This window comes from Vicia villosa, linkage group LG7, assembly GCF_029867415.1.
Source record: "Vicia villosa cultivar HV-30 ecotype Madison, WI linkage group LG7, Vvil1.0, whole genome shotgun sequence".
NCBI lineage: Eukaryota > Viridiplantae > Streptophyta > Magnoliopsida > Fabales > Fabaceae > Vicia > Vicia villosa.
The window spans coordinates 113647073-113660219 of record NC_081186.1 but is presented as its reverse complement, the minus strand read 5'-3'; the positions used below and the strand labels follow the sequence as shown (position 1 = coordinate 113660219).

General features: G+C 35.4%; 2 protein-coding genes across 3 annotated transcripts; one reads left to right on the top strand and one right to left on the bottom strand.

Annotated features, from left to right (window-relative positions):
- Window positions 1–495: 495 nt before the first annotated feature.
- On the bottom strand, window positions 496–2203 carry LOC131620008 (uncharacterized). The gene is made up of 4 exons (XM_058891036.1): window positions 2048–2203; window positions 1833–1961; window positions 1198–1737; window positions 496–1044 (listed from the first exon to the last, which is right to left on the bottom strand). The coding sequence occupies exons 1-4, from the start codon at window positions 2201–2203 to the stop codon at window positions 496–498; spliced, it is 1374 nt and encodes a 457-aa protein (XP_058747019.1).
- Window positions 2204–4935: 2732 nt separating this feature from the next.
- LOC131616607 (uncharacterized) lies at window positions 4936–8568 on the top strand. Of its 2 annotated transcripts, none has more exons than XM_058887971.1 (2): window positions 4936–6463; window positions 8156–8568. In XM_058887971.1, exon 1 carries the CDS (start codon window positions 4987–4989, stop codon window positions 6448–6450), a length of 1464 nt encoding a protein of 487 aa, XP_058743954.1. In that variant the 5' UTR covers window positions 4936–4986; the 3' UTR covers window positions 6451–6463; window positions 8156–8568. The 2 variants fall into 2 exon arrangements, with proteins under 2 accessions (XP_058743954.1, XP_058743955.1); XM_058887972.1 differs by lacking the exon at window positions 8156–8568 and adding an exon at window positions 8110–8124.
- Window positions 8569–13147: the final 4579 nt, after the last annotated feature.

The window sequence follows — 13147 nt, the reverse complement described above, 5'->3', positions numbered from 1 at the left end:
TCCTAGGAATTGGCATCACCTTGTGTGGCCATTTTTTCAAGTTTCAAGGTAGAAGTGGAGCACCTATTCATTAAGTATTTTCTAATCCACTATGACATTGTCAAAATTGGTTTATCTCTAGCAGCTAATATTTTTGCATTAAAAGATTCAGCAATGTTATTCATGAGAACATCACAATTTGGATAAAAAGTAAAACCATGCTTACACCAACTTTTAGGATGAACACCTATAAGCCAAACCCATGCCTTTGAGTCAACTTGCTTCAGCTGATTCATCTTGGTCAACCAACCCTGATAATATGTTGCCTTTGCAGCCCCCATCATGAGATTTGTAATCAAAGAACCACCACCAACTTTTTTTTTTGAAATTCGCATAGGGATGTCTTAGACACAGCGTATGCCTTATCCTTTCACTCATTTCTTCAAACACAAATACTAAACCCTGAAATAAAAAACAATATAAGTATATAATTGACATGGTAAAATACAAACATATTCAAGTAATAAGAATGACCTTTTGTTGATCCGAGATAAACACATATCTCCTGTCTTCCCCGATGTCTCCCATAAGCAAGTCAATAAACCACTTCCAACTGTCCCTAGTTTCCGTCTCAACCACCCCAAATTCTAGAGGAAAGTACTGGTCATTGGGGTCCCTACCCACAACAATAAGTAATTGACCCCCATATTTAGTTTTTAGATGACAACCATCTACTCCAACAAAGAGTCTGCAACCATTAATGAAACCCTTTTTGCAACCATCAAAGCAAAAGTAGAAAGACCCAAATTTGGGTTGTATGGAAGGATTAGGCCTGCTAACAGTGATACTTAAAGTGTTTCCTGGATTAATCATATGTAACTCAGCTGCATACCTTCTCAAGTTAGCATATTGTTTATCTGCATCTCCCTCTATAATCCTCTTTGCTATGAGTTTTGCCTTCCATGCCTTACCTACAGTAATTCTCACAGAATTTTTTTGCCTCATGTCTTGAATTATATCACAGATCCTTACACTCTCAGATGTTTGCATCTTCTTTACCACAGCCTTAGCCACCCAACTAGAGCTTGCAGATCTGTCTTATAAAACCCTAGCACATGTATGCTTGTCCACTATGGTTTTTATAGCATAAGTGTGCTTGTGGCCCACTTTTGAGTAGAGTATTAAAAAACCACATTCGGCCCTACATTCTACCCTTACCCTGTAGCTCTCGTTTTTCACAAAGGTAATTTCCCTACCATTCAAAACTGACCACTCACGTATTGCTTCTCTAAAGTCATCAAGATAATTGAATTCCATACCCCACTGAAATTTAAAATTCTTGTTGAAATGCTTTTTCCTAAACTTTTCAAACTTTGGCAACTTGTCATCATCTGACATATCAGGATTTGAGCTATCCAAGTCATCACTAACATACACATCTTCATCTTCATCTTCTAATTTTTTCTTTTTTGAACCTCTCATAAATCCAGATAGTGATGGTGCTTCATTAACAGGTATAGTGACATCAATACCTTCAAACCCATCAAGCAAAGCAGTGGCACGTTCATCTTCACTGTCCCCCAAACCTTCTACTCCATCTTCATCACATTTATCCATCTGGACTACCTCGTTCACACACCTAAGACTTCTCACTGTCAGAGACACATCTATTACTTCATGCTCTACAAACATTTCCCCATCAACCTTGTTGGCATTAGCATATGCTTCAAAATCGTAACAATCATCATCCCTCTTAATCTGGAAAAAATTCGGATCAATTTCAACAATCTTGGTCCATGCCCTATATGACCCTTCCTTGTAGCCCCACCAGTCAACATCTTATGAACGCTAACCATTGTAAACGTAGAGATGTTGATGTTAGTAACTACAGTCGTGACACCGCCCCTATAAATCATAACCCCGTCATTGAGGCTCACAAATTCCCCTCCATAGTGGAACACAACATTGAAGAGTTGCTTATTCTGAAGTAAAAAAATGAAAACACTTAATACCTAACCTTCATCAACAGATACTTAGTTTCACACATTAAAGTTAGCTAAAAATATACCTTCCCAGCTTCTGATGCTTCGACTTCTTCTTCATGAATGTTAGGTTGAACTAAAGGTTTCGATTGACTAGCTTTAGGAACTCCATTCACTTGCTTAGAATGCTTCGCTTTCTTCGATGTCTTCTTCTTCAACCGGCCGAAAGCTCTCTTCGTCATCTCTATTTCTTAAGGGGGGTAAATCAAAACACGCCTATATGGCAGGGGGTAAAAGTCATTTAACTCAAAAAACTAACATTTGTAGCAATTATTTTTCTAATTCAAATTTTAGAATTTATTTATTATTATTTTGATAAAAATTAATAAAATTCAAATTTTTTAAATATATAAAATATTTTAAAACATTAAAAATATATATTTTAAATCCTTAAGAAAGTTTAAATTTTAAACAATTTTTTTGGAATAAGTGTGCCAAAATCAATACATTTTGCCTCCATAATATATATATATATATATATATATATATATATATATATATATATATATATATATATATATATATTTATTATAAATTCTATTATAAATTCTAGGTATTTAGTTCAAACTCAAACATTAGTTCATTGAATTTATTTTTTGGCAAGACAAATAAAGTTTAACTTTTTTTAGAAAATATATACATTATACTATTTGTTGATAAATAAATAAAAAATAAATAACATTTTTTTTTTTGGAAAAAATAAAATTATCATAAGTTTATAGGTAGTGTTGTGTGACTGTAAAATATATTACACACATCCAATTAAAATCTTTAAATATGCAAAATCATATTAATATTTAAAAAAAAATCAATTTTCTCTAAAATTATGCCACTTTCATAAAAAAAATACCATCTCCGGAACGAGTAAATATAATTTTGATATCTTTAAATATAAATTATTCCACTTCCATAAAAAATATACAATCCCTTCATAATATTATTTCCAGGGTGAGTAAATATAATTTTAATAATAATGCTATATGGTACGAAACTAATTTTATGAATTGCAAGAATGTATTATGTATACGTGTCTTGATATGAATGGTGGGTCAACATGTGAAAACTTATTTATTGAGAATCATGGAGGGTTTAGTGTTAAAGTTGGTTATAGATTATTTTTTTAAAAAAAATAATTAAGTTTTTCGAAAAATATTATGCAAATGACTAAAGTTTCAAATTAATTACATAAATGATTAATTTTTCACTCTTTTTTAGGCATGCCAATAAAACCCAGACCCGCGGGTACCCACCCAAACCCGTCCCGAAGTTGACGGGGAAAATCCGCTTTAACTGAGTTTGGATTTTTCCCGATTATAAAATATGGGAACGGGTCGGGTAATGGGGACATTAGTACCCACTCCGAACCCGTCCCTGAACGTGCTCCGTTTATTTCAACATATACATTATTAATAAATATGTGACTGATGTTTTGATAATTTGATTTGTATTTATTATTTTAAATATTTAAAATATATGTATGAAATTATTTGAGATTGTTTTATTTTATTATTTATAATTGTAATTTGATTTTTGAAAAAGTAAATATTTTTATTAAAAAAATTAATTTTACGAAATAGATGGTGGCAAGACGGTGATACCCAAACCCAACCTGAACCTGTTTAGGACGGGTTTGAGTTTTAATTCTCCATTCCCGTTTGGGTTTGGGGCGGAGAATAGGGATTGATTGAAAATTCGAGTTTGGGTTTGGAAAACATAAAAACCGTCTCTGACCCGCCCCGTTGCCATACCTACTCTTTTTACACATTTTCGTCACCCTAAATGGCTACTACCCTTAAATTTAAGACAAATCGTCAATGCAGATAGTGACAACATTGTTTTTTTACGACTTGCCCTAAATTTAAATTGATATTTATCGTTGGTTACACATACAACCTTAATACATACAACCTTAATGTGTTTCATTTTTTCCATCCCCTCCTAGTAAATAGCATTTTTCTAATTTTAATGTTTTTAAATATAAATTAGAATTTAATCGAAATAGCATTTTTCCATCCCCTCCTAGTAAATAGCATTTTTCTAATTTTTCTATATTTAATGTTTTTCCATCCCCTCCTAGTAAATAGCATTTTTCTTATTTTAAAGATTATGCTGCACTGATCACGTAAAAAATATCGTGTAAAAAATTTTACAGTGACCGTTCAATACTATTTTTGAGGCGAGAAAATATAATTTTGATGGCTTTAAATATAAGAATAATGCTATACTTACACCCCCAAATTTACACCAATACTTACACCAAACACTGTTCACCGTATTTATACGGTGAACAGTGTTTTTTTTAAATAAAATAATAATATTTATAAAAAATATTTTTTATTTTTAAAATTATGGACGACACTGTTCATGTAAGGACGTGCATTAACCAACTTCATTACTGCATTAACCAAGTTTTTACACTGCATTAACCAAGTTTGGTGACTGCTAAAAATCAATTTTAATACCTGGATGTTGCATTAACCAACTCCATTACTGCATTAACCAAGTTTTTACACTGCATTAACCAAATTTGAGTAATGCTATTCTTACACCCATGAACAGTACTTTCCAGTAGTCATTAAATTTGGTTAATGCAGTGTAAAAACTTGGTTAATGCAGTAATGAAGTTGGTTAATGCAACATCCAAGTATTAAAAATAATTTTTAGCAGTCATCAAACTTGGTTAATGCAGTGTAAAAACTTGGTTAATGCAGTAATGAAGTTGGTTAATGCACGTCCTTATATGAACAGTGTCGTCCGTAATTTTAAAAATAAAAAATATTTTTTATAAATATTATTATTTTATTTTAAAAAACACTGTTCACTGTATAAATACGGTGAACAGTGTTTGGTGTAAGTATTGGTGTAAGATTGAGGTGTAAGTATAGCATTGCTCTAAATATAAATATACGATAACCTAATAATAATCCCACTTTTCTACCTTTCTCTCCTTCTCCACTTTTACCCAATGGGAAGGCTATCCTCCACCATCGAAATCGCTCACCACCGTCGCAGACACGAAGATCGCCGCACTCCTGACTCCGATGTCTCCGAAGAACGCCGCCGCCGATACCGCCGTAGCCCTAGCTACGATTCATACGATCGTCACACAAATCGCCGCCGTAGCATATCACCCGAAAACCGAAACCCTAGACACGATAACAGAAATCCAAACGGCAACGATCTTCCAAAGAATTTCGGCCACCGTAACGGTTCCTATCTCAACCGCGACCGCAGCGATTTCAAGCGCTCTGAGTCGGAATCTGATGAAGAATTGAAGGGATTGAGTTTTGAGGAATACAGAAGGTTGAAGAGGCAGAAGATGAGGAAGTCGATGAAGTATTGTATCTGGAACGTTACGCCGAGTCCTCCCAGACGCGAGAATGATGATCTTGAGGATGTTTACAAAGCTGAGGAGATTTCTGAGAAATTTGACGGGAAGAGTGATAAGGAGGTTATACCAAAAGCAAAATCTGAATCCGATGAATCTGATGGTAGTGAATCGGATAATCCACGTTTGAGGAAGAAGAGAAGTAGAAGTTCTTCTAAGAAATCGCGAAACCATAGGGAATCTGAATCGGAGTCTGAAGAAGAGGAAGATCAGAAGAGGGGAAAGAATAGGAATGGTAGCGATAGCGATAGTGAATCAGAGGAAGATCGTAAGAGGAGAAGGAGAAGTAAGAGGAAGATCAGTAGAAGGAAAAGGCGAAGTAATAGGAAGAAGAGAAGGCATAGTGATTCAGAAGAGAGTGAAAGTGATGACTCTGACTCTGATGGTAGTGAAAAAAAGAGGAAGCATACTACGAGGTCTCAATCAAAACAGAGCAGGAAAGGAACAAAGAAAAGTGCGGAACCGAAGAGCGAGAGTTCGGAGGATAATGAGTTGGTTCCTGATTCAGCTGTTGTGAAGAACAAGGAAGCAATTGTTGTTGATGAGGTGGATGTGTCTGAGATTAATGATGAGGCTCTACAATTGAAGGAGCTGTTAGAGTTTCAGAAGAAACCGGCTTTGGATAGCGAGCCAACGGTTGGGCCAATGCCTTTGCCAAGAGCTGAGGGGCATATAAGCTATGGTGGTGCACTTAGGCCTGGTGAAGGAGATGCTATTGCACAATATGTTCAGCAAGGGAAACGTATCCCTCGTAGAGGAGAAGTGGGTCTTTCTGCAGAAGAGATTTCAAAGTTTGAGGATCTTGGTTATGTGATGAGTGGCAGTAGGCATCAGAGGATGAATGCAATTCGTATCAGGAAAGAAAATCAAGTTTATAGTGCGGAAGATAAGCGTGCTTTGGCTATGTTTAACTATGAAGAAAAGGCGAAAAGAGAACATAAGGTTATGGCTGATTTGCAGCGGCTAGTGCAGCGTCACATTGGTCAGGATGTTGGTCCAACTCATGATCCTTTTGGTGCAAAAGACGGTGCTGATGCCTGATATTATTATTCATGTATGTCAGCTTGTTTTCTTTTGATTTATTTGTAATTGTTTTTGTTCGGCTGGCTATGTTATTTAGACAACCTGTTATGAATGAGTAAATAGAGAGATGAGAACTTATTTCCTTCGTTAATTCAGCATCTGGATATTCAGAGGTGTATGTCTTTTAATTAGTGACTAACTAGTATATAAACAGTTTGGTTTAGTTAAAACGTATGTGAAATTGCTTTAGGATCGTAGATTTATCATTTATCGCAACATGCTAAGCATGTGGATTGATTTTGCAGCTGCTAGTGCAATGCCATATTGGTTAGTTTGGTCCAACTAATGCTCCTTTTTTTGCACAAGATGGTGCTGATGCTTGATATTCATGTATGCTAGTTAGCTTGTTATTTTACTTGTAGTTTTTTGTTTTCGTTGGCTTTGTTATGTACATGTTAAGACAGGAAATAGAAATAAAAGAACTTATTGTCTTAACTAACTTAGCATTTGGATGTTTAGAAGACATATAATTTATTGAAACATGTGGATCATTTGAAACTAGTTTATCTGCTACCGTTGTGTTTGTGGATGAGAAATGACAGTTTCCCTTGTTACTTTTTGGCTGTGGAGTACTCACGTGTGCTGGTGGTATGGTGTTATTATGACAAACTTATTGGGGCCTCACTTTGAAACTCTATGCCATCGAACTTGTTTAATTCGCCAAACACTATTCTTTTGATTGCTGTTGTTGATGTTATATGTCCAGGATTGGAGGTGCAATATTTCTGAATTCTGATACAAATTTGATTCTTTTCACATTTCCTTCATCTTACAGTCATTTTTACACCTCTTTCTTATTCATCACATCATTCATCTGTCTCCCCTCTCTTTCATATTCCATTTCTCTGGTCCCTATAAGAAGTATTAGTCATTCTGATTTTGTTGGCTGTGTCTCAAGACTCGAGTGAATACACTTACCCATCTAACCATTTAAATGATGAAAAAACTGACTAGGTATTATTTTTTCTGAAAGCCATGTTTTTTTCATGCATTAATTCTTATATTCATTTCATAGTAATCTATGCTTGTTCGTCTTATTTCACATTTCTCACTTTCTTTCTATAATACACTGATCTATATACTTTTTTCTTGTCACCTTTGTATGACACCAACAGTAGTGTTTTTCCATTTTGTCAAATGATCTTTGATTCAGCTTTCATTGTATTAGTTAGGCTGGATTAATCAATTTAATTTGATGATAAACAACCAAAAGGAAAGAAAGTGGGTTACTGTACCTACTAGAACTATAATCTAGATATGAATGTAAGCAGACTGTACCAATATATATTGATTTTAGTTTTACTCTATCAGAATTTAGAGTGAATCTAGAACTTTTAATGCATCAACTGGCTTACTGCTTCACCAAAAGCTTTTTTATATTTGTTTGAACTCAATTCTGGGAACCTAAGATTTGAAAATTTTCAAAGCCTCAAACATTGACACCTTGTTTTGCGTAATTGTGAAAGCCAGGAAAAAGATTTAACTCAATATTTACTCTATAACTTGGACACCCTTTCATAAATCTAAACAATGAGAAAATTGCTTTGGTCCTGGACTTGTTTTCTTCCTTTGTTCCTCTAATGTTGTTGTTGATGTGTTCTCTGTTACAACTTCCAGCGTCTTTTCCAGGCTTCTCATCTTCTAACAACTCTCTGCTAAGCAGGTGATGAAGGGAAGTGAGATTGGAGGTGAAGTAACCATGGAAGAAAATGCCATTAGCTGGAGATAAATATAAATCAACTGCAATTCTGCAAAGGATATCTGAGCTTTGGATTTTGTCGTTGAATGTTGTGGAGCAAGAGTGGAGAAAGAATGTTAAGTAAAACTCACGAGTAGGTAAAGAGGAGGAGGATGGTGAAGTAGGATGCGTTGTCGATGCATGCACTGCATTGGATGATTAATCTTTTTTGAAGTAGGATGTTATTTTTTTTTTTGTTGTGAAGTAGGATGCTTAGATCATGACGAGGAGAAGAAAATAGTTTAAAATGTTAGTGTTATCTGCAAATCTGGCGCATAATCTATTTTTTTTTTTGAATAAACGCATAATCTATTTATTATGTTGTTTTTGTGAATTAGATTATTGGTGATCTCCATTCTCCAACATATTGATATAAGAATTTTTACTTTATTTTGTAATTTTCTTCTCTACTCTTCGTTTCTACTTTCTATCATATGGCATCCATTGGATTTTTTACACTAATGCCACAAAGCTGTAAAAAAAAAAATCAAATTGCCATACTTTGAAATGAAATTATAGCACGTGCTCGATCATCAATTAGTTGAGCGTGCAATAATTTTGTTTTGGTTGAGCAATAATTTTTTTTTGTCTTTTTCTGCTCGTTCAATCATTGGTCGAGCATAAGCATCATATTTGGAATTTACATGCTTATCAATGGATGATGGTCGAGCACGTGCATTAAATGTGACATATGAGTAATTTCATTTTAAAAGATGGCAATTTGATACTTTTTTTTAATAATTTTGTGGCTTTAGTGTAAAACATCTGCCACATCCACTCATCGGTTGCTATCACAACATAATAGGGTTGGTGTGGCAAGTCGATGATCTATCACAACATGATAGGGTTGATGTGGCAAGTAGATGATCTATCACAACATAATAGGGAAAGTTTCGTAGATGTATCTACTAAAGGCTCTAATTTTGAAAGTTATGGGTTTTTTCCGTAGGTACATCGACAGAAGCAAAATATCTAACATCCTTCTGTGGATATACCTATGGAACGTTCTGTTACGGAGAATGTGAGGTCCATATTCACCTAGGTCTTCTACAAATTTGAAGTTTCTAATGTTATATTTCACGCAAACACAAAAATCTTTCAATATGAGTACAACATCCGTTGGCATGTCGCAAGTGTCTCCTACTCCGACGGCAGAACACCCGAGCGGACCATCAAAATGCAAGAATACACATCGCTCAAAGAAATCCAATACCGCCTACCTTACGGTGACAAAAGGTTGTGAAGCTCGAGTATCGGTCACCTTCATTTGACGACGGAGGGAACATCGTTTACAACAACTTTGAGCTTAAGAACCGAGCAGATGTTTTGGCAATGTGGCGAACATATGAAGGTTTCGAAAAGAAAATTCCACTCGAGTTCGTAGCAACGGTCCAAAAAACGGTTGAGAAATACAATCAAAAGAAAATTTTATGCGCCCTCGAAGTGGAAGACGAGATGGAACTAACTTTTTGTTTGTTATGTGATGAACCTCTTACCCTAGATCATGAAAAGAAACATAAGGATCTTTGATTTTTAGTGATAGAGATGAATGACAAAGATGATATAAATATTTTCAGAAGCCATCAACCCTATAACTTGCAATTCGGTCTCTACTCAAAACTTCATACCTATATTAAAGTTCAATTTTGATTTTGTTTCAGTTTTAGGAGGTTGTGTAAATGGAATTGGAAATGATAGTGTCATCACAATTCATATCACTCAATCACTCATCACTAAGGTAATCTTTGCTAGTTCTAAGTCGGTTTGCTTTTGTAGTTGTTTTTCACGTGAAGATGATCAAAGAAAATGTTAAGAGTTGCTAAATTAGTTATCAATTTTCCCTATTTTCTTATTACTATGCAATGATTTTATCATCTTAGTAAAATTAGTTACTCTTTTCCCTCCTATTTCTATGCAATGATTGACAGAGTTTGCTATCAACATGTTTATGTATAACCATATAAGCGAACGAAATAAATATGTTGAATTCATAACAAATATTTTTTTCTTTCTAAAATTATCTTTCATTACTATATTCTATATTGTATTCGATTTCATTCATACTCTCAAGATTTGAATTTTATTAGATTCCTCCCTTTAAACCATTTTTCTTTTCACTAACCTAAAATTGTTGGTTGATACATAATTAGTGTAGGTATAGGCAATACTAAAAAAAAAGAAAGTGATTTCATTGTTTTTGGCCTATTTGAAGGGCTCCTAATGATGATATTTTTAACAATTGTGAAAGAGTGGAGGAGAGAAATATTTTTTTATCTGAAAACGGTTTATTGGTAAAACAGAGGTGAACTTGTATACTTTTTTTGATTGACTTCTGAACCCTATCATCTACCTTAACATATAGAAAAATAGTGTTTCTTTTGATTATGATGTTGATAATGGTCATAAACTGACTTTTGAACCCTATCCTCTATTTTAACCTATAGAAGAGTGTTTGTTTTGATTGTGAAGCTGATAATCGTCGTGGTTTTATATTCTCTGTTAGCGGTCTTTGATTTTGTTGTGAAAAACGATACCAATAACAAAGTATAATAGGGAATTAGGGAAGAGAATAAGAACACAAGAATTGGTTATAACTGCTATTCTTTTACTTTCTCTTAAAACAAGATTACAAGTTTACAAGAATAACAAATAACCTCTCTCACCCTAAATTAGGATTTGCAGCTTAGCAATGATGAGAGACTAGTATGCTATTTATAATAAAACCTAACATACTAACTAATGGGCTTTTTCAGCAAGGCCCATTACACAAGTCAACTTAATAAACAAGCTAACTTAACAAATTAGGGTTTAAACACTAAAACCTAATTTAACATGCTAACAACCCTAGCATCTTCGACATCTGCATGCTAGACCCATCTTCGACTACAGCATGCACACTTCGACACCAGCATGTGAACAATCCTTCGACTTCATGCTTAACTCTATCGAACTGTCGAACCAAGAAACTACCCTTCGACAATACTAGAGTTCGATCCAATATCTCACAAATCTCCACCTTGGACCTAACTCTACAACGTCAAGGAACAAACTAGCTTTCTTCATGCAGCTTTATCAGCTGCATACAGTGGAAAAACTTGCAACTCGGCAATGTCTTGGTGATCATATCAGCAGCATTGTCTTCAGTCGAAACCTTCAGCACTTGGACTTCTCCACGCTAGATTACTCCTCTGACGAAATGCAACCTCACATCAATGTGCTTAGTTCGCTCATGATAGGCTGAATTCTTCGACAGGTGTATTGCACTTTGACTATCACATTTAACAGTGATACCTCGACCTTGAAGTTTCAGCTCCTTCGCAAAACCTTCAAGCCACAATGCTTCTTTCACAGCTTCAGTTAGGGCAATATACTCCGCTTCAGTGGTTGATAGAGCAACAACCTTCTGAAGTGTTGCTTTCCAACTAATTGCAGTGCCAAACATAGTGAAAACATATCCAGAAATAGATTTTCTGGAATCCATACAACCTGCATAATCAGAGTCGACATATCCTTCTATTACTGCTTTACTATCTTCACCCAAGGCTCCACCATAAATTAGGACTCTATTCAGAGACCCATTTATGTACCTTAAAATCCACTTCAATGCTTGCCAGTGAGCCTTTCCAGGATTCGCCATGTACCTGCTTACAAGACTGACTGCGTAAGCTATGTCGGGTCTAGTACAAAGCATAGCATACATCAAAGAACCAACTATATTAGCATACGGAATGCTATTCATATAGGCTCTTTCGACATCAGTACTGGGACACTGATCAATACTCAGCTTGAATTGAGGGTTTCTTGGAGTCACAACTGGCTTCGAATTCGACATACCAAACTTTTCAAGAATCTTCCGTAGATATGCCTTTTGAGATAAGCATAACTTCGACTTCTTTCTATCTCTTCGAATGTCAATTCCAAGAATCCTGGAAGCGGCTCCCAGATCCTTCATATCGAACTCCTTATTGAGTTCAGCCTTCACCCTCGTCACATCTTCAACATTGTTGCTTGCTATGAGAATATCATCCACATAAAGCAACAAAATAACAAATGAATTACCAGATCGAAATCTGAAGTAAACGCAGTGGTCGAACTGACTTCTAATGAAACTTATGCGTGCCATGATCTTGTTGAATCTCCTATTCCACTGTCGAGGAGATTGTTTCAGCCCATACAAAGATCTCTTTAACTTGCACACATTATCTTCCTTCCCCTTTTCGACATACCCTTCAGGTTGCCTCATCAGGATCGTTTCATCTAAATCACCATACAAGAACGCAGTCTTCACATCCATCTGTTCTAGTTCAAGATCGAAATGTGCCACCATGGCAAGCAACATTCGAATGGACCTATGCTTCACAACAGGAGAAAACACATCATTGAAGTCGACACCTTCTTTCTGAGTGAAACCCCTTGCAACTAACCTTGCCTTGTATCTTTTCGACGTCACTCCTTCAATTCCTTCCTTAACTTTGAAAATCCATTTACAGCTGACTAACCTTGCCCCAGCAGGTTTCTTGATCAGTTCCCAGGTATGATTATCATGAAGAGATTTTATCTCATCATCCATGGCCTTCAGCCATTCAGTCTTATTTCGACTCCTCATAACTTCCTTATAGTCTCTAGGTTCTTCGTCTAGAACCTCACTTGCAGAGATTAAGGCATAAGCTATAAGATCTGCATATCCAAGTCTCTGAGGTGGCTTGATGACTCTCCTCGACCTATCTCTCGACAATAGGTAGTCATTCAGTTTCCTCAACTTCAGCATCTTCTGCTTCTTCTTCGACTTCATCTGGGATATGCAATTCAGCATCAACATGCTCCACCTCAACAGGAATCTCTACCTGTTCCAGCTCTTCGTCAGATGTTTCTGTACTTCGACCAACATCATCAGTTTTCTTAAAAGCCATTTCAGCT